This window comes from Lindgomyces ingoldianus, assembly GCF_010093535.1.
Source record: "Lindgomyces ingoldianus strain ATCC 200398 unplaced genomic scaffold BDR25scaffold_25, whole genome shotgun sequence".
NCBI lineage: Eukaryota > Fungi > Ascomycota > Dothideomycetes > Pleosporales > Lindgomycetaceae > Lindgomyces > Lindgomyces ingoldianus.
In genome coordinates this window covers 55,633-81,480 of record NW_022985186.1, presented here as the reverse complement: position 1 = coordinate 81,480, position 25,848 = coordinate 55,633, and the positions used below count along the sequence as shown (strand labels likewise).

General features: G+C 33.5%; 2 protein-coding genes across 2 annotated transcripts, besides 6 other annotated features; both read left to right on the top strand.

Annotated features, from left to right (window-relative positions):
• Nucleotides 1-10,724: 10,724 nt before the first annotated feature.
• On the top strand, nucleotides 10,725-11,265 carry BDR25DRAFT_56464 (uncharacterized protein). Its single transcript, XM_033698749.1, has one exon. It carries the CDS (start codon nucleotides 10,866-10,868, stop codon nucleotides 11,157-11,159), a length of 294 nt encoding a protein of 97 aa, XP_033545144.1. The 5' UTR covers nucleotides 10,725-10,865; the 3' UTR covers nucleotides 11,160-11,265.
• A 928-nt stretch (nucleotides 11,266-12,193) lies between these two features.
• Nucleotides 12,194-12,910, top strand: BDR25DRAFT_305026 (uncharacterized protein). Its single transcript, XM_033690336.1, has 2 exons — nucleotides 12,194-12,684; nucleotides 12,742-12,910. Exon 1 carries the CDS (start codon nucleotides 12,412-12,414, stop codon nucleotides 12,673-12,675), a length of 264 nt encoding a protein of 87 aa, XP_033545143.1. The 5' UTR covers nucleotides 12,194-12,411; the 3' UTR covers nucleotides 12,676-12,684; nucleotides 12,742-12,910.
• A 177-nt stretch (nucleotides 12,911-13,087) lies between these two features.
• Nucleotides 13,088-13,189: a sequence feature (Protein overlapping with rRNA (BDR25DRAFT_357596, KAF2468301.1) was converted to a misc_feature.).
• A 54-nt stretch (nucleotides 13,190-13,243) lies between these two features.
• Nucleotides 13,244-13,349: a sequence feature (Protein overlapping with rRNA (BDR25DRAFT_357596, KAF2468301.1) was converted to a misc_feature.).
• A 28-nt stretch (nucleotides 13,350-13,377) lies between these two features.
• Nucleotides 13,378-13,608: a sequence feature (Protein overlapping with rRNA (BDR25DRAFT_357596, KAF2468301.1) was converted to a misc_feature.).
• Nucleotides 13,609-13,637: 29 nt separating this feature from the next.
• Nucleotides 13,638-13,846: a sequence feature (Protein overlapping with rRNA (BDR25DRAFT_357596, KAF2468301.1) was converted to a misc_feature.).
• A 43-nt stretch (nucleotides 13,847-13,889) lies between these two features.
• Nucleotides 13,890-13,911: a sequence feature (Protein overlapping with rRNA (BDR25DRAFT_357596, KAF2468301.1) was converted to a misc_feature.).
• Nucleotides 13,912-13,951: 40 nt separating this feature from the next.
• Nucleotides 13,952-13,974: a sequence feature (Protein overlapping with rRNA (BDR25DRAFT_357596, KAF2468301.1) was converted to a misc_feature.).
• Nucleotides 13,975-25,848: the final 11,874 nt, after the last annotated feature.

The following is a 25,848-nucleotide window of genomic DNA, read 5'->3' as shown; positions in this document are numbered from 1 at the left end:
GATGCTTTAGACTAACTAGACTAACAACACTTTTATATAAGACTTATTTTTTTTTATTTTTTTTTTTTATTATACACACTTATTTTTCTTATTATAAGATTAGAAAAGAAGGATATATAAAAAAAATAGTCTATTTGTCTAGTATACAGGAGAAAAAAAAGCTACTACCCCTTACATATAGTAGTTACAATGCAGACCACAGCTCTGCTATATGCATAAGGTGTAGGCATTAGCCTAGAAGTTAGCTAACATATAACACTTAATAAAAAAAAAGGCACTAGTAGTGCTACTATAATAATAAGCACATAAAGTTGCTAGGACCTAACTACAACTTTAAACTAAGACTGCACAGAAGTACCTCTTATAATGCATAACCTTTACTGCTTATAGCTGCAAATTAGTGCTAGTAGGTAAGATAATGTTAATATTATAAAATAGTAAAGCTGCTATATGCTACTTTTTAGCCTATCTATAATTAGCATTTTATATAAAAAAGAAGCAGAAAAGCTAAAAAATTTATATATTTATGCTAAAATACTAAATAAACTGCTAATTAGTAGCAGAACTAGTTAAAAGGGTAATATAAATGCGCCCTAGGCTGCTAGACTGCATAAGGACGTTAAAGACGCCCGCACTAACAGCGCTAAAGGTAGAGGAGGAAGGCTAGAGAGACATTTCTCTCTCTCTCTCTCTCTATATGTGTGTGTGTGTGTGTGTGTGTGTGTGTGTGTGTGTGTGTGTGTGCAGGTAGGAGTATCTGTTACTGTTAGCACTGTATAAAAAGAGAAAAGAGCTAGAGAATAGTATAGTAAGGCTTAGAGAGTAAAGGATAAAGAAAAGAAAGTAAAGAAAAAGAGAAGACCTTATTATATACACCTCCTTACGCACCTGCCTACGCAAAGATCCTACACTATTCTAGCATAAAACCTTATATAAAACAGTTTATACACTGCTAAATTACTTATAAGGTAAGCGCATAAAGGCTAGATAATAATAGCCTAAAACTTTTTACACTATTTATAGAGCTATTTATATAGTGTAACTAGCTTATCTTAATGTACAGCATTACTAAGGCAAGTTCTAATAAATAAGGTAAAGTAAAGGCAGAACATAATTAAATAGACCTATATAAACAGAAAAGAGGTAACATGTATAGAAGGTAACTCTTTAGACAAAAAGAAAAGTTGCTAGTGTCTGTACACAGCAGCAGTGTTGCGGCCTAGATACAAATAATTGCGCATAAGCAGGATTATGTATTAATGTTATATAATGCTTGTGTGTAAACCTCTGTGCGTGAACATCTAGATATCCCCTTTTTTCTCTATATAAAGGAAAGACAAGAGCAATAGAACTAGAAATATATTACCCTTACTTTACCTACCTTATACGCTGTGCACACTGTACACCACTCTTACTCTTGCTACTTAAGTGCTTATACTATAAGCAGCTAGCTGTTGGAGCCTATTTAACATAAGCATTAATTATAACCTAAGTTCTAAAGTATTACTTAAGGTTTATAACTACTAGAGCTTGTTATATATAAGTAGTAGTAGTAATAAAGTGTGTAGGTTTATATTAAGGCTTATTATAACTTATTATAAGTTAAAAGGAACTAATCTAGCGCCTTAGAACTTTTTTTAAATATTACTAAAAGTAATTATAGCATAATAAGCTACTTTAAAGCATAGTAAAAACTTTATTTTTATAATATAAGTAATCTAGTTATGCATACAGTTTTTAGCTTAGCACTTATACACCTTTTTTAAAGGAGTAAAACAACCTATATTAAGTAGCTATAAAAAGTGTAATAAGTAAAAAAGTATATAGATAGTAATAATCTTATTATTTTTATAGTATTACTAAAAATAAAGTAAGTTATAGCCTTTATAGCTATTAATAACTAGTAAATAGTAGCTGCTAACAGTACACTTTTTATATGCACATTAAAGTGCTTTAACTAGTCTAGACTAAGCTAATTAGCAGTCTAGCTGTGCTTAGAAATTATAATAACTTAATTTTAAAGTAGATTTTTTTTATACTAGTTTAAAAAGTAGTTACTACTCTAAAAGATAATAAAAAGTAAAATAGCCTACTTTTTAGCATTAATGCTCTAGATAGCTGTTGTCTACTTCTAGTTGCCTAGCTAGACTGCTTTTAGCTATTCTTATCTCTCTAAACTTATAATAACTGCTTTAGTAGATATTTAGCTTATTATAAACTTTATTTTATTAAAGTTATAACGTACCTAACGGGTTGGCCGGCCACACAGGTTGGCCGGCCACTTTTGCTAAGCCCTTACTAAACTCTACCTATCTACATAATGCTTTAACAACAACACTAGATTAAATCTTCTAAAGAATGTTAGATACAGCTTACTCTTTAGGCTTTTAAATAAGACTTAAAACTTTCCTTATAACGCGCTGCAGCTATCTATAATGTCTCTTACACAACACTAAGTAATTAACGCGCTAGATAGCCTTTACAAGCAGAATGCTAGCCTAAATTAAGAAATCTAACTAAGCTTAAAAAGAAGGTAGTTGTTAAGTACATACTTAAGCTTATTACGCGCAGATTTCCTTTTAGGCTTGCAGCTGTAGCTAATATAGCTAATTTCTTGCCTGCAGAGCGCAATCTAGGCTAGGTTAGCTTAAACTAGACTAGTATGTAAGTTAAGCACTGCCCTAAGTTTATAATAAAGTTTAATTATAAGTATAATTATAAAAAAGCGCTTTATAAGGATCTAGAGGTTATCTAGGGCTAGTTTTGCCTAGTAGCTAACATAAAAGCTAAGTACAGTATCTAGAATAAAGACAGGTATAACTTTAACAAGTTAGGCTTTATAATAAGCTAGATATTAACTAGAGTAGTTGTTACAGCTTTAGAGAGACAAGAATAGCTAAAGGTAATATAGTAAAGTAATAAAAAGTAGACAACAGTTATCTAGGGCATTAATGTAATAAGGTAGGCTATAAGATTACAAAGCTTTAAGCAGTAAATAAGGCTACTACATAATGTAAATTGCATAAAAAGAAGCAGATTTAAGTAAAAAGAACTTTAATAGTTAAAGATAAAGCTTATCTAACTGCTCTAAAGGAGTTTAGAGCGCGTAGTAATAGAAAGAAGCTAAAGACGCAGGTGCGCGCTAAAGAAGGTAAGCTAAGTTAAAGGTAATGCAGGCAGTGCAATTAGACTAGGCATAACTTACATATATGTAAGTAAGTAGTAGAAGTAGACTCTAAATAATATCTTATGTTATATTACTTTATATAGGGCTAAAGTGGGCTGTTTTGCAAGAGAATAGGGTGGTTTTAGTGGGGGCTTGGCAAAAGTGGCCGGCCAACCTGTGTGGCCGGCCAACCCGTTAGGTACGTTACATGTTATTATTTTAGATGCTATACTTAGCTTTAATATTTTTTATAAAGTTAAACTAGCTTTAAATTACTATAAAAATTTTATAAAAAGCTCTTTTATAGTTATACTTATACTTAAACTTTACTTTAAGCTTTAAGTAACGCTTAATAAATATATTAGGCTAGTTTATGCTAATATAGCTTATATTATGCTTAGTATGTAAAGAATTAGCTATATTAGCTACAGCTACTAGCTAGAGAGGAAATCCTTATGTATTTAGCTTAAGTATGTGCTAAATAATTACTTACTTTTTATTATTATCTAGCTTTTATAAGTTAGCTATATAATTAGCTTAGAAAAGTTATCTAGCGTGTTAGTTACTTATTATTTTTTAAAAAACTTTATAAATAGCTGTAGCATGTTGCTTAGAAAGTGTTATGTTTTATTTAAAAGCTTAAAGCATAAGCTACATCTAACATTCCTTTAACATGTTTAAGTAGTGTTATTAGAAATATATTAGTGTAAGAAAAGTAGTGTAGTAGGGTCTAAGCAAAAGTAAGCAACTTAGGTGTGTAAGCAACTTGCCTATAAAGTATGTTAATAGGCCTTAATGTAAAGTTACGCACTCTATTACTACTACTACTTATATATAATAAGCCCTAGTAGTTATAAACTCTAAGTAATACTTTAAAACTTAAGTTATAATTAATGCTTATAAAAATAAAAATTTAAAAGCATATAAATAGTTTACTAACTTTTATAGTTAAGGTGTTTAAAAAGGTTTTAAAAAAGGTAGTAATGATTACATATAAGCTAGTGTTAGTGTAATAAGAAATTACTAAGCTTTAAGCAGCTAATAAGGCTACTATATAATATAAATTACATAAAAAAAGTAAATTAAAGTAAAAAAAACTATAATAATTTAAAAAGGCCTATACTTAATAGCTCTAAAGAAGTTTAAAGCGCACAGTAATAAAAAGAAGGCAAAGAAGCAGGTGTAAGCTAAAGTAGGTAAGCTATTCTAAAGGCGCTGCAGATAGTGTAATTAGACTAGGCATAACACATAAACATGTAAGTAAAAAGTAAAAGTAGTATCTAAATAATATTCTAGGCTATACTGTACTATATAGTGCTAGAGCAGGTTGTTATAGGCTATAATAGAGTTTGTTAGGGTGGGGTCTTAGCAAAAGTAAGCAACTTAGGTGTGTAAGCAACTCGCCTATGAAGTACGTTATAAGCTAATTTTATAGCTAGCTTATAAACGCTAAATAATAATAAAAAGTAAGTAATTATTAAGTATATAATTAAGCTAAATATATAAGAATTTTTCTTTTAGCTAGTAGCTATAGCTAATATAGCTAATTCTTTACACACTAAGTATAATTTAAGCTATATTAGCATAAACTAGCTTAGTATGTTTATAAATTATTATCTAAAGCTTAAAGTAAAGTTTAAGTATAACTATAACTATAAAAAAAACTTTTATAAAAATTTAAAAGTAATTTAAAAATAGTTTAGCTTTATAAAGAATATTAAAGCTAAGTATAGCAGTTAAAGTAATAATATATATAACTTTAATAAAATAAGCTTTATAATAGGCTAAATATTTACTAACTATAAGTATACTTAAAACTTTACTTTAAGCTTTAGATAACACTTTATAAATATACTAAGCTAGTTTATATAAATATAGCTTAGATTATGCTTACCGTGTAAAAAATTAGCTATATTAGCTATAGCTACTAGCTAATAAAAATCTTACATATTTAGCTTAAGTATATTTTTAATATGTATTTTTTTTATTATTTTCTAGCTTTTATAAGTTAGCTATAAAATTAGCTTATAAAAGTTATTTAGTATATTAGTTAATTATTATTTTTAAAAAACTTTATACATAGCTATAGCATGTTACTTTAAAAGTATTATAGTTTATTTAATAGCCTAGAGTATAAGTTGTATTTAATGTTCTTTTAGCATATTTAAAAAGTGTTGTTAAGAATACATTAGTAAGAAAAGTAGTTTAGTAGAGTCTTAGTAAAAGTAAGTAACTTAGGTATGTATGTAACTTTCTTATAGTGTATATTATCTAGTATATTAGTTATTTATTACTTTTTAAAAACTTTATACATAGCTATAGCATATTACTTTAATAGTGCTATATTTTATTTAAAAGTCTAAAGTAGAAGCTATATCTAATATTATTTTAGCATATTTAAGTAGTGTTATTAGAAATGCATTAGTATAGAAAAAGTAGTTTAGTGTAGTTTTAGTAAAAGTAAGCAACTTAGGTGTGTAAGCAACTTGCCTGTAGTGTAAGTTACCAGCTTCTTACAAGCCTGCACAATCACGCAACATCAGTTTGCGAAATTAAGCGAGGAGCGCTAAGAATTACATTGATTTTTGCATACACTAAACTAGTCAAGTCGCCTGTTCAAGTTTAATTTTAGAGAAGCGTATTACAGGCTAAGACAGAGTTTTAACCAGCCTAAATTCCATCAACTTCCGCAGTTTCAACATCGCAACACCACTCTCACTCTTCGGAACTGCCTTCATACCAGCAGTCTGCACAGTTTTCAGAATTTTCGATACTTACGCGCTTACAGATGCGAAACTTGAAATTCGGCTCCTAGGGCTCCCCCACTGTTCTTCATAAAGCGCAGCAACAATGGCCTCATCTGAGGAAATACAGGGCTTTGGCAACGGCTTCTCCGTCTCTGGAGGAATCCCCATACACGAATTCGGAGAGTATACATTCCGTGCGCCGCGTCCAGGATTCTTCGTAGGGGATTCGCCTATGACGAGTGAACACATCAGTTCCTACCCACAACTCGTTCACGATGGCATGAGCCAGCCCGTTCCAACGTCAAGAAAATCTCTAAACAAGCTCAACGCTCTGCCTCCCGAACTGTTGTGCGAGATCTTTCTACACCTTGACATATGCTCACTGCTCTCACTCCGACAAATCCATCAACACGTTAAGAACGCTATCGAGGACTGCCCTCTTTCCGTACCATAGCTGCATTCCCGAAGCTTTTGTCCGCAGTAGAGGCCCTACAATGCCGATCCTGGACCATTGAAACACTACTATGTTGTATTCAAGACGAGCGCTGCATCTTGTGCGGGCACTTTGGTGATCTGATATACCTGGTCACGCCAGAGCGGTGGTGCTACAGTTGCTTTCTCAAAGAACCGACACTCGTAGTCCATCGAGTCAACTCCGAAAGTGTGAGCCAGGAACAAGCAGACACGACACGTTGGATTGTGCCCAATGTGCGGCTTGTACCTGGCTACTATGGCCAGAAAGCTGAAGGTGTACTGAAAAAGCCCATACTAGTATTCGACCAGCGTTTGCTCAGGGCTTCCAACGAGGCGTAGTACTGTACGATTGGGCGATTTTGAGGCCTGTACGGGTGAGATTTTGGGTACGTTCGTACGACAGGGAGGAGGAGAGGTAGGTGTACGTATTGTAACTGTTACGGCTCACGTAATCTATACAAGTAGTATAATTTAATTAAAGTACGCTGTACTCTAGTTAAAACAGCTAAGATTATAGGTCTTTAGAGACACAAGATTAAGGTCTAATTAACTATAAAATAACTAATTCTCTCTAGTAACAAGAGCAGAGAGGTCTAAAAGCTTGCTGCTTACTACCTTATACTGTAGCTAGTTTTTCTAGAGTTAAATAGCCTTAATTATTACACTTTTTAGTAAGCCTTAATTATTAGTTACTGTACAACTAGCTGCGCTAAAACACCTCTTACACTTGCAACTAGTAGCTAGGATAGTAAAGAAATTAAGAGCAATCTTAAAGAGAATAGAATAGGCTATTTTACCTCTAGTAAGCTACTATTATAAGGACTTTCTACATAGTAAGGGGTAATCTTTATAGTAATTAGCTCTTATAAAGTTATAGTAAAGCTATAGCTTATTTAACACTTTTTTACACTTATGTAAGCGCTAATTTGTTATAAAAAAGGTTAATAAAAAAGTAAGCCTTATAATTATTATTATAATAGTTGCTACCTAGCAGCTTACAACACCTAGAAGATAATAGCTTATTCTTAACTTTATGCTTATTCTTAGCATTTAAATACTAGTTAAAAATTATTTTTATTAACCTAGTTACCTTATCTACCTAGCTTTTATAATGCTGCTAGTAATCTTAAAACTAAAGTAAGCGTAATTAAGAGTTAAGAATAGTAGTAACTATATAGTATAAGACTAGTAAATTAAAAATTAGTTTACTCTAGTAAGTAGTAAGCTTTTAATAGCTAAACTTAATAGCATTTTTAAAGTATAAGTTACTTAGCTTATTAGTAGTAATTACTTTTATTTAATTAAAGTAGATTTAGAGGCACTAAAGCTTTATTATAGTCTTTTATAGTAAGCTAGATAAGCTCTAGCCTTTAAGTCTTTTTATTATTTAATAAAACTTTTCTAAAAAGTTCTTAAAGCGCTTAATCTTATCTTAATTATCTTTAGTAATAAGATCTACTTAGGCATTAAAGCTAGCTTATTAAGTCTTTTTATTAGCATTAAAAAAGCCTTTTTATTACTGTTAGAAGCAACTAATAGCCTCTCTAAGCTTATAATAGTATAATAGTATAAAGTAAACTAAGTGCTAGCGTACTCTGCTATTGCGCAGTAGATTAAGTATACTAAACTACTAAATTAAGTCTTCCTTTATAATGTTAATTTAGAGAGTTTTAAAAAGCCTTATACACTTATATAATGCTAGCACACTATTTATAAAGTTATAGAGTTATCTAATAACTCTACACTTTTTATATAGCTTAAATTAATTACATAAAGTAGCTTTAGTAAGCTTCTACTTAAATTTTATAACACTTTTACTATATATAATAGCTTTAATAACTACCTAGATTATATAAGCAGCACAGCAGATTTAGTGCTGTCTATTAAGCTTATCCAGCAGGTTAAGCTTCTTATTAAGGCTTTAAATAAGCTTATTATTATTATTTAACATGTTATTTTTAATAAAGCAGCTAAATTTTAATGTAATATTATACTTATTAATAATAGTAGCTATCTTAGAGGCTTACATATTACTAGTATAGTTACTATATAGGTTTTTAAAGCTAATTAAAAGGTCTTACTAAGTGTGTAAAGCATCTAGCTGTTGTTAGTTATAAAGTTCTTATAATAGTAGCCTATGCGCGTATACTAACAAAGTAAGCTACTACTGTAAGAAAGAAAAAGTAGTTTTTAAAACACTATATATCTATACTTAGCGTAATTTTTAATAGCGCAGTAATTAGTATTATTTAAATCTTCTTCTTTTACTATATAAGTGCAGTGTAGATATCCTTAGAGAGCGTAGTAGCAGAATGTAGTAAAGCAGTAAAAAGATCTATATAATTTTAGCTAATAAAACTATAAGTCTTTAATAAAATAGCTTTTTTAAATAACTAATTTTATACTATAACCTAGTTAACTAGGGCACTGCGTAGAGAACTCTTCTGCTATAGTATATAAAATAACCTCTGCAACAAGCCTGCTGCTCCTCTAGCTGCCTCTTATAGGTGCTGCAGTAGCTGTACACTATTAGGTAAAAGCTCTCTATTAACATTAACCTTATGCTTTTTTAGTAAGTGCTAAATAATATAGTTATAGCTATCTACTACTTTTATAGCGCTTTAAGAGCCCTGCTTATAACACTAATAGTAAAGCTAGAAGTAAATTACCTTACTCTACTTCTCTAAAAGTGTTATATCTGCGCTATAAGCTTACACCTTTAATAGTGTATAATTACTTTATAAAGTAGTCTTAGTTTTTACTTAGTAACTTAATTATGCTAAAGGCAACACTTGTTTTAAGTCTAATAGCTATATATTATTCTAATTAATTATAAACTTAACGCTAGTGTTATAATTATAGTTTTTTAGGAACTACTGTAATTAATCTTTAGCTATAAATAGTGTACTATTACAGGATAAGGCAGAAGACGCAGTGTAGAGGGCTTTTAACTTCTGCAGCTTATAAGACTGTGTAAAATAGACAACAGAGGGATCTAATTAACTAGATAAGGCCTGTAAGGCAGTAAAACGCGTAGATAGATAACTCTATAATAAAAAATAGTCTATAATAGGCATTTTTAAGACAACAGACTGCAGATAGATAGATTAAACTCTTTAGAAAGAGATTTAAGCGCCCTTACAAAACTTTTAGCTAATTAGAGCTCTAGAAGCTCTCCCTGCAGACCTCCTGCTTACTAGAGTCCTCCTACTCCTCTAGAATTGCTATAAAAACTTCTTAAAAGGGTAATACAATCTGTACTATGTACTGTACCTAGGGCATTATTAACTGTACAGTGCGGCTCACAAACTTAGTACGTTCGTACTGAACACGTGACCGTTACGGTTCACTTTGTACGGACCGTAGTACGGCCCGTTGGAAGCCCTGCGTTTGCTTCCCGGTACTGGAGAGTGGCCGAATGTGAAAGTTGATAAAGGCCATCCGCTTCGTTACAGCACCGTAATCCGCGCACCCTATTGGAATACGTCTACCTTGCGCTTCGAAGAAGGTTTAATCTGTAGAGCATGCGCCTCGCAAGGCTGGGTGCATAGGGACTGCGGGGGAGCACTAGCCAATCTATACGCTACGCGATATCCAATCTGGGGATTACCTTGGCGTCGATACTCCCGAAAGGGTATGCGAGATCATCTTGAACAATATGGTGCAATCTTTCAGATACAGTGGTTTGATGGCGATAGACGATACAAAAGAGTTGCGTTCTATCTCATCTCTGCTGTCCCGATGTCGAGAGAAGGAAATCGAGTTTCCAGAGGGACAGCCCTTCCTTCACAGGTGGGATCACGTTTCTTCTGAGATGGAGATTGAGTGTTAGAGTGCGATGACAATATGCTGAGTGAGGGAGTGAGGGATGATGGTATCGCGAGGGGGACCTAGTTAGGCGTCGAGCCACCCCTGTGTGTCACTACTCGGTAGTACTCTAGAGGTACAAGGGTACAAGGAGGTAGGCCCCTCAGTCAGGCAAGGAATCAGTATTATATTTGTATTTCAGACATCGCGAGCAGACTGCTGTGTGGATGGTTTGTCTGCGGTTCTTCCACACGCATGTTGCAGGCGAGGCTCCATCATGTGCTCGCGCGAAGGAACGCCACTTTCGTGTTCGTGAGACGTGCAGCATTGCAAGCTGAAGTTGAAAAGACGCGCTTCGGTGTTGCAATAATGCCGCTAGTGGAGAGATGACCACCTTTTGGTGGTGATATGTGTGGGGCAGGGTGTGGATCCGTGGTGTCTCACGGCAACCGAAAGCGTGTGTTCTGCCAAGATGGCGTAGCGTACCTTACGGCGCCCAAACCACAACACCGCAAGTCGACATATACACACGAGAGCGAAAATGGAATTTGCGAGTTGATGTCATCTCACTATTGGTATGTAGAAAGATAGGAGGGGGTTGCAAGATAAGTACCGGTACCTAACCCTAAAACCCCCCCCCTCTCTCCTAGAGAACCGGGGGAGCGCCCAAAATGGCAGCAGGAGCAAATTCGAATATATTTGAGACTCTATCGTCACTTGCATCACCTCCATCGAGCCGACCTACCTCGCCGCCGCCATCGAACACGTATACACACCGAACCGCTTCACCGTCACCGTCTTACCCATGCCGAACCGATTCACCATCATCGTCCAACGCGTCGCAATCCTTCCGAACAATTCGGTCACGTCACACCATGTTCCCATCTACATGGAAATGCGTAGCTGCATCCCTAACGCAGCTAGCAACATGCGGCTTCATATACGCAGAAGAGAATAAGGATTAAGAATATATATGTACCTGCTTAATCTGCGAAATGGAGATTATGTTACCCTACAAAGCTGCAAAACTAAGCAACAAAGATCTGCTTAAGTTCTATAAGCAAGACTGTCTATTAGTGGATACAATACTAGATTTTCTTAGCTACTAAGACATTAACACTGCCCCTGCTGCCACTCCTTAAAGCCCTCAAACAACACCGACAGCTGGACCGCCGTCTACCTCTTCTTCCAACCTGTCCCCATCTCAGCAGTCTGAGTCACGTCCGCCGACACGCTCATCGCCACCTCACCCACCGTCGCCGCGCCCATCGTCACCACACCAACCACTGCCACGCCCATCGCCGTGCTACCCACCGTCATCGCGCATACCTTCTCAGCGGTCATATGCAAGTGTGGCTGCTAGTACGCCATCCAGCCCCAGCAAAAACACCTCACCGCCACCATTCCCCTCACACTCATGTCACCCTCTCTAACCCTCAGCATCTAAACCACTAGCCCCTACTCTAAAAGCCAGAACATTAAGCCTAAAAACTACGCTGCCCCACTGTGGCTCGCCACATTAATTGTCGCCTGTCCTCTCTGTCCACAACCTAGAACTCTGGTTCTAGAGCAACTAGAACCCTTTTTAAAACCCACACTGTTGTTACCTATCACAAACAAGGCCCACCGCCGCTGTTGCACAGCTGCTGCACGCGATTGCAGAACTCCTAGGATCTTGCAACTTTAAGAATAATCCTACACTATACTAACACTCATACGCTAGCAGGTTCTGCTTTATTCGCTGACAAAGGGACACTGAACACTTAGAGGAGAGAGCCTTAAGAATACTTGCTACTTACTAAATACAAGAGGTATAGGAGAGTTCGCTAGGAAAATACAGAGAGATAGATATTTTACATGTATGGGCTATTAGGAGGTATGCCACTACTAAGGAATTGCTTATGTAATAAACTACTAGTGCCCTCTAGGCTAGAGCCGGGCGTAATAAAGACATCCATCCATCCATACACACGAGAAGCCTCATGTACCCCGCGCGCCAGATCCCACCACAATAACACTTGTTGACTATGGAGGAGCAAATGGCCGCCCTCCCCGCATCGCTGAGGCAGCCGTCGACGAATGTCGACAAGAAGCTACAGCCGTTTAACACGCTCAAGTCGAGCATCAAGCACCTTCGCCCCCCCCCATAACTGCTAGGCTCCTATCTTCAAATGCATCCGCCTTGCCATCAGCACCACACAGTTTGCCGCTCTCGCAATGACGGGCTTCTCGACACCGACCCATCTCATCCGCCGTCTGTGCATGCCACAGCAGAATGCCGCCATCATCCCAGGCCAGTTCCCGAAGCCCCTCCCGATACTACTCGACAGGCTGGGCGATGCACGCGAGTATCACAGCAACGCCGCCTCTTTGATACTGGGAGATCTCTGGCCATTGGCGCATCAGCCGGTGTGGGGGCTGGTGCGCCATCATGCCATGAAGAGCATCAGCCCCCGTGCGAAGGAGGCTTCGATGCAATGAGTCGTGAAGGTTCGTCAATACTTGCTGCTTTTGAGTTGAGACATGTGTCTAATATGCGCGCAATAGATGAACAACACCCAGAACTCGCCCTTCAAAACCTTCACCCCGCTGCTTCTTGCCATCCTCGAAGACGCCGACGCAGCAGTCCAATAGGAAAGAGATACGGAAAGGGATGGGCCAGTTGTAAGAAAAAGAACTAGGACTGGATATCAGACGTTGCTATACAGCCTTTCTATTCATTAGTGCAGTCCTGCATTGTACAATGCAGTCTACTGCAACCAGCCCATCCTGAACGTCATCTGATCGACAAGACTCCTATATCCCTGCATCTCTAGAAATCGCTCACCAGTAGCCTTTTACTCTACAATATTTTTATTTTACCAGAATGTGCACCTCTATATATATGTCTATAATGAAATGTTCAAACACATACAACCATAGGACCCAGAAAAGTCTGAACCCCGTTCGATCTTCGATAGACAACATTGGTACCGGCCGATTAGTAGTTAGGTGGGTGACCACTAGCGAATACCTGCTGTTGTATGTTTTTGCATTTTTGGTAGCCTAGAATGAAAAGGTTGGGAAACATCGGAACTTGCTTTGTCAATTATTGGGGTTCGTTTTTTTGCACAAATACGGAAGGACTTTGAGTGTGGATGGAGGATCTCACGGTAGTTGACATGGGATTTTATTGGTTTTAAGTGCCGTGTTTGGAGGCTGAAACATCTGATTTATTGACGCTACATGGTGACATACCATCCTTGTTCAACCTTTTGAGCCGGGAAGAGATTGCAGGCAGGCAGTCGTTCCAGGTTTGTTGGGGCAATCTGAAGCACAAGGATCCAGTAATTTTCCTACTCAAAATCAAGGCTCGGCTAACTGAGATTCGATGGAGAGACCGGCCTGCTTTTTATACATCATTCCGTTATCTCGGTGAAACACGCCCGGACTACAACTGTCAGCAAAACCCCCTCCACCCTACTACTATTGTCGCCACAACATGGCTGCACCGTCGCCGGGTTACGAAACGCTGTACCTCGAACTGTCGCGGCTATTTGCACTTGTGGCTTACCGTTCGGACCGACGCGACTTTATCGACGCGAGGCTCTTGCATGAGCTGAGGAGGGGGCATATGGCAAACGACTCGACAAGGGAGCGAGATCCAAACAAGGTGGATTGAACGAGTGTATTGTAAGGTCTGAGGAGCTCGATAGAGCTCTGAGCTGACTATATACTGTACGAGATAGGAGCTATGCCTAATGAGTGAATAGTGCAGTACATGGGTATGATATCGCGTGAGACACGTGCGACACACCCCCCTAGCTTTAACAAAGCGAATACTAAAGCAAAGCTGTACAAAGAGAAATAATAGACTGCAGGTGTATAGTAGTGCACTTAAGAGTGTAAAACAGCAAAAAAGAAGTTAGTAAGCTTAGGCTTTAAAGCTAATATTAGTAAAGTAAGCCTTTAGGGCGTTACTTAAGCAGATAAGGCCTAGTTATTTAATAAATGCTTAATGCTTTTATTAAAGTAGAAACTTTATAAGGCTATTAGCTAGCATTTCTGCAGTAGGGATCTAGCGTATGCAAATCCTTCTTTCCTGTACCTCTTAGCAAAGCTAGTAGTTGTGAATGTTAACATGCTTAAGCTTAGTATTAAGCTTAAAGTCTTTTACTATAGCTTGTACAGTTTGTTAATTATTGCATAGTAAAGTAAGCTTTTTCTTAGTGTTAAAGTTTATATTAGTAAAGAATTACTTCTACTACTCTAGGTAGCTAGCAGCGTAAGAGAGAGCTAAAAGCTCTGCTTTAGTTATTAATTTAGTAACTAAGTGCTATAAAGAGGCCTTCTAATTAATAGCTGCGCTAAATAGTGTGAATAGCATGCTGTTAAAGCTACAGTAACTAGTTTTATTATTACTATAAGCAGCATTTAATGCGCTATAAAAGACAGGTCTCTAGAATAAATAAGTAAAGGTCTCTAAGTACTAAAGCGCATAGTCTTTAGTGCTGTAAAGGTACTTAATAATATACTAAGCAGCCTTTTAGTGTTTATCTATGTCAGATTTGCGCACCTACTGTCAAGACAGGAGGAACGCTTGACGAAAGCTGCTACATAGTACGAGCAATAAGCTCGAACAGTATGTTGCTGTAAATTGCAGCATTTTGCAGCATGTTGCAGCATTTTGCAAGCTGGTCGCGCATAGGGCAAGTGCGCGAGGGACTCGGATCGGCAAAACAAAAAGCCGAGCAACACGAGTAGAGCAGAAAAAGGATCGATAAATCAACACAATCAATACAATCAATCAATCATCCCATACATCATATCCAAACCCATCATTCATCTCAGGAAGCCCAGAAACAGTGCTTTAATCTGACAATCTAAGGGGTTAACTAGGTATTTAGAGAGCTTTAAATGTACTTTAGCAACATTAGGTCTAATAGTAGTAGCAGCATAGCTAATAGAGCTAACGCGCTGCTAGTATGCTATAATTCTTTATATGTTTGTTTTAGTTATCTAATTAAGCTGCAGAGGTAGTGCTAATGCATTTAGTAAAGTAATTAGCTAAAAATGTGTATAACTAGTATTAAGATTAAAGCAGGTAGTAAGCTGCTTAATATATAACTTTTAGCTAAGCTATATAGTGCAGTTAACCTTGTTGCAGTTAATTTAGATGCTAAAGAACTAGTTTAGTTTCTTTATAGCTTAGATCTTATAGATCTTTATAAGCTTAATTTTAAATTAGTCTAGGTGCTTCTTATACTCTAGTAGACAAAGGATAATAATGTTATTAATGTAAAAGTAAACTAAAAGCTTTTTGTTAGTAAAAAAATAATTAACTTTAGAGACTTAAAAAAAGCTAAGCTTTTTAAGTAACTTAGTAAGCTCTAGATACTAGAGCCTAGGTGTGTCTTTAAGCCTGTATAGAGCTTAAAGGAGTTAAAGAAGTTACTAAGGGTAACAGTAGCCTAGTAGCAGTTTATAATATGCTAGGGTTAGAAGCTAAGCGTTAATAAACACATTAATAGCGTTATATTATTATGTAAGTAAGCTAAACAAGGCTATAATAGCAACAAGCGCCCTAAAGACGCGTGCTGCTAGAGTAGCAGCATATGTTTTAGCTGTAGTAACCTAGAGGTTACCTTATACATAAAGATAAGCCTTAAATTTAGTTAAAAATTCTTTAGTGTTAAATTTATACTTATATACTTATTTTAGAGGTATTACTTAAGCATTTGCAGCCTCTGTAATAGAGACTAGCTTAAATGCCTCTTTTTAATAAAGGTCTGTAAATTTAATCCCTATAGCATGCTTCTAGCTGTCTAAGAATTAGTAGTAGTGTGCTTTATAGTAAGTTTTAGGCATAAAAAGTAGATTATCTTAATAAAGAGCTTTAAAAGTAATAGTAGTAGGTTTTATAGAGTCTTTTATAAAGCTTAATGCAAAGGCGTAGTACTAGCTAGACATTTTAGTAGTAGTTTGCATAAGGGCAGTAGTGTATTGTTAACGCCTTATTCTGCTTTCTTCTTTTAAGATGTTTAATTTATTAATGTTAGCTATGCTTCTAGTAGGGCCTAGTCTAGTAAATTCCTTAAGCTATGTGCGCAGAATAAAGTTAGCCCCTTTAAGAATTTCCTAAGGCTTATAATTAATTAAAGATATGTGCTCACTAGTTATAGCTTACTTAATATAATTATTATTAGTCTTAAAGTCTATAGCTACATTACCTGTTTACAGATAAACCTTAATAACTAATAAGGTTTTATTGTTAGAGCTATTATTTAGCGTGTTGCTAAGGTTATTTTAGAAGACTAAATTAATATTAGTTTTCTTTTTTAAGTTAACCTTTAGAATAGTTTCTAAGGTTATTTTAAAAAAGAGTAGATAATAGAGGGAGCCTAGCTAGCGCTTCTCTTATAGCTAATTACTAAGTCTATTATTACGCTCTTTAAGCTATAAAAGCTCTTTTGTAAAGTTAATATAGTCCTTATTATTTAAGGTATTATCTAGGGTAAGGAGAGTCTCTGTAATAATGTTGTCTCTAACTACCTATTATAGTAGCTTGTACAATGCGTAGTTATTTAGTTTATAGAAGAAAGTGTTGTTAAACATAACATTATGTACCTAGTAGACGTAGTTATTTGTTAGATTCTATATTTAATAGATGTTTTAGAAGTTATACCTACATAGATATCTAATAAAAGCTTATAGTGCAAGCTTGTCTAACTTTATAGTCCTTTTAATAAGAACATATGCCTTAACACTAATTTAGTAAAAGTAAGAGCAGTCTAGTTTTCTACTATATAGCATTTTAAATAGTGTCTTCTAATTAAGTAATTAAATAAGTGTATAGTTAAGCATGTAACTTATAAGACTAAATATAGTGTTTCTAAGAGACTTTAGAAATTTGCTAATATGTGTAAGACTTTAAGCTTAAATAATAAGTGTCTAGCATAAGTGTTTAGCTGCTCTATTAGCTTCTAGTGTATACAGTAGCGCTAGTTCTAGAGTAATGCCCTATTTATTATAAAATTTCTGCAGAGTTTCTTTTACTTATCTAAATGCAGCCTTATTATTACTTTAAAGTAGCGTTATTAAGATGTTAAATTAAATTAATACTAGTTTATAAACTTTTTATATAATTAAAAGAATTACTGCCTTCTCTTTAGACAAAGTAATAAATACTAAGTTATACTTTAACTAGGTATAATAGAAGTAGACTACATAGATGTTTTTATAGATTAATAGAGACTAGAGCTCTATTAAGTTAAAGGCAACTTGCTAGAATAGTCTATTAATAGGTATTTTATATTTATTTCTCTAGCTAATCTACTGCTTTATCTTTAAAAGCGCGCATAAGTTGCATTTAACAGTGTTTAGCGCTCTGCTAGTTAGTAGCTGTACGCTAGTAACTGTCACGATTGTGCACGAGTAAGGTTATAGAGCTTCACAGAGGTCTAGTTTAATTACTACGTGAGGTATTATGGTAGGTACAAGACGTTGTGTGAGGAACAAGAAGGTTTAGAAGGAAATTAGTAATTAAATACTTAGCTTAGAAGTCTAAGCGCTTTAAGTATAAATTAAGCCTATTCTAGGTTTAGTTAGTGTTAAGGCAGTTTATGCTTAAGTTTATGTCTATGTTGTGTTATATTTATGTTAGACGTGCACTAATAATACTCTAGTACACGTCTAATACAGTTATGTCTAGGATCTAGGAAGGATACTATGACAGTACCCCCCCTCTTATTAAGAAGGGAATCCTTTACATTAGTAGTTCTAGCATTAAGTTGTCTTTATTAGGGTACAGGTTTAGTTTAGATAGGTATTAGGCGTAGAATTAGGTTACTATAGAGTTCTCTTATAAGGCTTCTACAGGTTCTTATAACAGTTTGTTGTATCTAGTCTATTTTATAAAGTATTTATAGATACATTTCTTTTTATTAAACTAGATTTATTTAATGTCTTTTATAATATATTCTAGTTTATTATTTATAATAACAGGTTTAGGTAGTAGGTTTAGCTGTCTAAGTAGATAGTTAAATTTAGAGGCTACTTAGCGCAGCAACAATACGTGGAACACAGGGTGTATCTTTATGCTGTTAGGTAGAATTAATTAGTAAGCATGTAATAAGACTATATAGGCTACTGTAAAGGGGCTAAAGTTCTTCTAATTAAGTTTCTTTAATTATTAGTTTATTTAGATATTTCTAGCGTCTAGCTAGACCTTCTTACTAGCTGCATACGCAGGGGCAAGGGTTTAGAATTAGTTTACATACTCTTGTTAAAGAGCTTAAGCCTATGTAAGCTTTTTATAAACATATTTAGATATATTTTAGATTTTATTAATAAGTCTATTTACATCTATTACTTATATAAATTAATAAGTTAGTTAGAGGGTATTTATAGGTAGTTTAAATTTTATTTAGGGGTAGTATCTATAGTTTGCTAAGAACAAGGATACTTATGTTAATTTAGATGTTATGTTATTAGCTTTAAACTATGCTATAGCTAACTATTTTACCTAGTTATCTTACTAGTAGTTTATATATGCTTATAGAACTTATTTTATTACAGCATTTATATTCTTAGTCTAGCTATTAGTCTCTAGGTAAAAAGCTGTAGATAGATAGAGAATAATTTAAAGCTGTTTATAGAGTTTATTTTAGAAGGCTAAGACAAACTGTGTACCTCTGTCTAATATAATTATGTTAGGCAGGCTATAGTAAACTTATATGTATTAGTAGAATAACTAGGCTATATTAGGGGCAGTTATAGAGAAATATAGTATTAGGTGTTAATACTTAGTTAAGTAATTAACAACTACTATAATATTTATGTACCCTTTAGATAGAAGTAAGTCTATAATAAAATTAATTAATATGTCTTTTTAAGCTTGTTTAGAGATTAGGAGTAGTTTAAGTAAGCTATTATACCTTTTTTAAAAAGCCTTTACTTTACAGCAAGTATAGCAACATAATACATATTAGCGTACAGTATAGAACATGCGGGGCTAGTAGTACTCTCTCTGTAGTAGGTTAAGAGTCTTTTCTCTGCCTAAGTGTCCTCTAATAGGTAAGTTATATACAATTTAGAGTAGTTTAATTTTTAGTTTATTAGAATTAGAAATTATAAGTTAGTTATAGTAATATAGCTTGCTATTTTAGTTTTTATAGTTAGCTAGTGTTACCTTTTTTAACTAACTAGCGCTGTTTTAGAGCAGGTCTAAAGTTTCTTAGATAAATTTATTATTTAGATACTTATTAGTAATAATTTAATTAATTATCTAATTTGTTTTATTTAGGTTAAGGTCTAAAAATAGCTTAGGTTAAAGTAGAGTTTAGTGTTAAGCCTTTTATGCTTTTTTCTAAGCAGGGACATTTTAGGATTGCCTTATAAAGGCATCTAGTTTTCCTCTGTCTTAACTAAGATAATAAGTAATCTTAAAATTAAAATAAAACAGGTATTTAGACTAACAGGCTTGTTAGTAGCTAAGTTATTTTATAGTTATAAAGTACTGTAAGTTCTTGTAGTTAGATAGAACCTGTATTAAATGCGCTGCACCTTCTAGTTTAAGTTGCTATTATTTAAAGTAGTGTACTATAGCAAGTAATTTCTTGTTATAGATTTTATAATTGCCTTCTGCAAGACTTATTCTTTTTAAGAAGTATGCAATAAGCCTAATAGTCCTATCTAGCTTAGTCTAGAAGAGAACTTCTGCTACTACATAGTCTAAGGCATTAGCTTCTACAAGTATTAGTAGTTTAGAGTTAAAGTAGTAGAGTATTAAAGCTTTAGTAAAGGCTTTCTTTAGCTAGTTAAAAGACTATTAGTAATTTAGGTTAAAGTTAAATTAAACTTTTTTCTTAGTAAGTGTAATTATAAGGCTTACTAGCTGCAAGAAGTTGTTAATAAATTATTAGTAAAAGTTAGTAAATTTTATAAAAGCTTAAACATTTTTTATGTCTTTTAGGTATTACTAATCTAGCACAGTTTAAACTTTAATAGGGTTTATTTAGATGCTATTTGTAGAGATTATATATCTTAAATATGTAACCTTTAATTAGTAGAACTTGCATTTGTCTACATTAAGTTGCAGACCTGCTTCTTCTATAGCCTTTAGCACTAAGCGTACATGCTGTTTGTACTCTAAAAGGCTATTACTATAGATTAAAATATTGTTAATATACATAGTGCAGAACACGTCTAGGTAGGGTTAGAGTAAGTTGTTTACAAAATGTTAAAAAGTACTAGGCGCGTTAGCTAAGCTAAAAGGCATTACTAAGTACTTAAATAGTCTATATTAGGTCTAAAACACTGTTAGCTACTTATTACCCTTTACTATTTTTAGCTTATTAAAGGCAGTAATAATATCTAACTTTATAAAATACTTTGCTTTACTTAGTTAGCTTAAAGTTTCTTGTAAAAAAGAAATTAGGTATTAGTTTTTAATAGTAATAGTGTTTAGTCTTTAGTAGTTAACATAGAATTAAAGCCTACCCCTAAGTTTCTTTATAAATAGTATAGGTAACACTACTAGTAAGAAGCTAGCTTAAATAAACCCTTTCTTTAAGTTCTTATTAAGGTATTTTTAGAGCACTTTTAATTTATTTAGTAACATTCTATATAGTAGCCTATAACTAGGTTATTTACTAGGCTTAAAAGTTATCTAGTAATTATATAGATGTTATATTAAAAGCTTATTAGACTTATTTTAAAAGAAAACATGCAATAGGTTATAGTAGTCTTAAGGGACTATTATCTTTAAGTTAGTGTGTTTTTAGAGAGCTAAAGCTTAGTCTATATTAGAAATTATAACTATGTAGATTTTATAATCTAGTTATTAAGCTAGGGTTATAAACAGGGCAGGTCCTATGTAGCAGATGTCTATCTACTGTTTAAGTCCTAGTTTATGTCTAAATTAGGTAGGTAAAAGTTCCTTAAAGGCTTTCTTTTCTTTAAGTTTAAGTAGTTATTAAATTATTTTACATAGCCTATTTTAGTAAAAGGCTTAGCTTATTAGCCTTACTTAGGTAGTTCTTCTCTAGGTTATTAAAGAGTAGGTCTAGAGACCTTCTATATTAAGTGCTATTTAAGTGTTATTTAAGTGTAAGTGTAAGCATATGTTTTAGCATTAGAAAGAGTTAAAGTTTAGAACTTACTCTTAGTAATTAAAAGCAACTTTATGCTAATACAGCTATAGTTGTCTTAGAATTAAGTTATAATGTTCTATGTTTATTACATAGAGTTTAATCTGCTCTTTATAGTGTTAGTAGGTAATTATAATAGTTATAGTATAGAAAATAGAACCTTTTTTAAGTTGTTTTCTATTAAATCTAGTTAGGTAAATTATTTAGGTAAGCAGTGTTAATTAAAGATTTAGTTTATGCACTAGTTCTTTATTAATGTAACCTATGCTGTTTACTCCTAAGTTAATAAGAGCTTATATTAGAGCTAATATAGTTTCTTATTATAAACATATAGGAATATTAACTTAGTACTTTTAGTTATTAGTAGGGGACTTAGCTTATAGGTTAGTAGAGATCTAGTGTTAAATTAGTCCTAGAGAGCAACTTAGCCTTAAGACAAGCCTTTTTACAGGCTTTTACTGCTATAGCTGCAGCTATGTTAAGAGTAGTAAAAGGGATTAAAGCTTAAATACAAGTTAGAGCCTTTATAAAAATAAAAATAAAATAGTAAGAATTTTTAATAAGTACTAGTAGCGCTACTTACGCAGACTTAAGAAAGGGGAATAAAGCAGTTTTAAAAGATATAACTATGCTTACTGCACTTAAAACATTAACGTTTCTTTTTATAATTTTTACACTTTTTAGAACTAACTAGAGCATAATTTAAATTAATTTTTATTACATTAAGGTCTTTATTTATAACTGCGCTAGTTTAGGGGCGTATTAGAGCTTGTACAGGGAGGAACCTTATGTTATTATTGTAGGTAGTAATTAGGTTTACATATATATTAAGGTTGTTTAAGAGAGGTTCTCCTACTATAGCGCGTTACAGTTTAGTTAAGAGGGAGTTATGTAAGGCTATAATTAGACTTATCTTATTTAGGCCTGTATTAAATGTAAGTTAGCAGAACTTAGTAAAGTATAAGGTAAAGCTTTTCTTTTCTTATTATAAAGTGTTTAAGTAACTTAAGGCTATTAACTTTTTATTTAAGTCTCTATAAGTTACTTATAGAAACGCTATAAATTAATCTAGGTTAATAATATCCTTATCTATTAGTAAGTTAATTAAGGCTATTACATTATAGTTAAGTTAAAAGTAGGCATATAGTAACTAAGAGTGTTTAAAGGGGAATTAGTCTATATTTCCTTTAAGTTTATATTAGAGCTTATGTAGGAAGGAAAGTAAGTCTTTCTATTTTCTATTAAACAGCAGGGGATTAGGGAGTTAGTTAGATTTTATTACTAAGTTAGAGAGGTTACAGGTTATAGGTAGTGTTAAGTAAAAAAGAGTTAAGCTATCTCTAGACTTTTAAGTAAGCTTTAAAGCTAGTAAGTTCTTAGTTCCTACTACTATAACAGAAGTTAAGGCAGAAATAGACTGCTTAATAACATAAAGCTGTTTTTTAAAGTTCTTTTAAAAAGCTTTAAAGCTTATAACATAGTAGCTTTCTTATAAAGTAAGCGCTTTTTAAAAGGCTTCTTAGCTTACTCTAATAGCTTAGAGTTATGTAAGTACTAAGCTTATTAGATTAAATTTAAAGGCTATTCTTAGCTAAAGTTTTAACACAACATAATGTTATAATTATGCATAAGTAAGGTTATAAAGCTTTATAAAGGTCTAGTTTAATTACTACATAAGGTATTATAGTAGGTACAAGACATTATGTAAGGAACAGAAAAGTTTAGAAAGAAATTAGTAATTAAATACTTAGCTTAGAAGTCTAAGCGCTTTAAGTATAAATTAAGCCTGTTCTAGGTTTAGTTAGTGTTAAGGCAGTTTATGCTTAAGTTTATATCTGTGTTGTGTTGTGTTTATGTTAGACGTGCACTAATAATACTCTAGTACGCGTCCAATACGGTTATGTCTGGGATCTGGGGAGGATACCGTGACAGTAACTAACTTATAGAGGCGTGTGACTGCTTCTAGGCTAATGCATCTCTATATATAATAGAGGGCAGTTGCGTCTTGTGTAATAGGTTACTATTTATAGCTTAAATAAAAGCGTCTCTGTGTAAGGTCTTTAGCAGCTATAACTATTAGTAAGGTAGATCTAATAGATAGATCCTCTATGCGCAATACTAGAGCTTAGTAACCCCTAGTTTAAGTAGTAAAGCAAATTAGTAATTAAGTGCTATTATAAAGTTATTTATATATAAAGTTGTCTTTAAAGTTAAAGTGTATATCCTATTTTTATAAAAAAGATATAAGACTAGTAAATATGCTAAAGATATAAGCTATGTTATTTAGGTTTATCTTAGTAGGTCCTTTAAGACCCTTTACAGTAAGTGTAACTGTGCCCTATGCTAGTATAAAAAGAAGTTAGCTGCTAGCCCTAAGTTAGTCTAATAAGAATAAGCTCTAAGTCTATTAAAAGTTAGCTAGATTATTATAAACATAGATGTCTACTCTAGAATCTAAGATCTATAAGTGCTAAAAAGAATTCTCTTTGTTATCTAGCTTTATAGCATGTTTCTTACTTATAAGGTTTATTATAAAGCTTATAAAAGTAGCTGCTAATTACCTAGTGCTAGTTAAAGCATTAAGTAGATTCTAGTTAGTAGAATTATTAGAAGCTAGCGTCTTAGAGATTACATTTAGATATAGACTAGGTTAAGACTATAGGCTTTAATTATATAATTAAGTTGCATAATTAGACAATTAAATTAGCTAATAATAGTTGCTATTATTGCTACTCCTTCTGCGTCCTTTCTATCTACTGCGTTCTTTTCCTTAGTTTAGTTAGTTTCTTAGTAAAGAAAGGTCTTTATTTTTAAGCAGCTTAGCTTTTACTTTAAGCTAAGAATTACTGCTTATCTGCTTATTATATTTCTACTAAAGAAAAGTAAAAATCTAAAACTTTTTAAGTTTTAGTTAAGAATTATTAATTCTATAGTTTTTTAATTTATAGCAACCTCTACAGAAGTTGCATATAAACTGCTGTTACTGCTGTTCTAGTGTAGACAAGCGTTCTTAGTATGTAGTAAAACTGCTATAGGTAACACTAGGTTACTAAGCTAGCTGTAATTATTACTAATTTTTAAAGAACTCTAGACAGCTAGTAAGAAAATTAGGTAGATCCTTATTAGTCTATTTATACTAGACTAGGATTAATTAAATAGCTACTGCGCATCTAGAGTTTACGTCTAAAATTACTAACATAAAGTTATAGTGTAGTTAATATTCTGTTACATTTAGCAGGTAGACTAATTTAGCATTAATATATGCGTTCTTGTACGCTGTAATCTATTAGTTCTATTTTATTTTTAATAACTACTTTTTTACGCAGTTATATGCTATTTATGCGCTCTACTTAAGCTACTTATTAAAAAGCTTTAGAATTGCCCTTAAGGCCTTTAGCTTTTTATAAATTGTTTTTTATCTCTAATAATAAAGTAGTTTAATGCGTTAATAGTGCTCTTAATAAGCACATAGATGTTTAATAAAGCTTTATGTTAAGTTTAGAATAACCTTAAATTATTACAGTAGTCTTTATAGGCTATTATGTAGCATTATTAATTATTAAGGTTTAGGTTAGAGACTATAGGATTTAGACTAAGCTAGGTGCTGCCTGTATAAAACTTTATAACCTTAGGCCTCTATAGCATAGTGTTAACTAGAAGATTTTCTAGTAAAAGATCTAGATTAATATACTTCTAGACACATTCTCTAGTTGCTTGTGTCTTAATGCAACTAAACTAGGGCTGCTAGTTGCTCTTTTTAGTAAGCTGTATAGAAGCATTAATAGTGAGAGTTATCTTTAGTAGATAAAAAGGTTGTTGTTTAGTTAATTAGGCTTAGCTAGTAAGCAATCTGTAATTAATGTTTTAGAATAGACAGAAGGTTATTATCCTGTTAATTAGGCTTAGGTAGGGAGCAATCTGTAATTAATATGTGTAGAATAGACAGAAGGTTATTGTCTAGTTAATTAGGCTTAAGTGGTGAGCAATCTGTGATTAATATGTTTTAGAATAGACAGAAGGTTATTGTCTAGTTAATTAGGCTTAAGTAGTAAGCAATCTGTAATTAATATGTGTTAAGGTTTGCAGGGCCCTGAAGCTAGATGCAAAAGCTAACTGTGCAGTGGTGACTAGAGGACTAGTCAGGAGCGCAACTCTAGGCTCATAACTCTTGCATGAGCTGAGGAGGGGGCATATGGCAAACAACTTGACAAGGGAGCGAGATCTAAACAAGGTGGATTGAACAAGTGTATTGTAAGGTCTGAGGAGCTCGATAGAGCTCTGAGCTGACTATATACTGTACGAGATAGGAGCTATGCCTAATGAGTGAATAGTGCAGTACATGGGTATGATATCGCGTGAGACACGTGCGACAGAGGCGACCCTGCGAATGCGAATAACAGGTTTCAACCAGAAAAGCTCCTTCTATATAGGAGGATTTCCTAGCATGGTAATGTAAGGCTAGATGCCCTACAATAGGACTGTATAGCTCCACGTGACCGGTTTCGAGGTCGTATGACCTGTACAG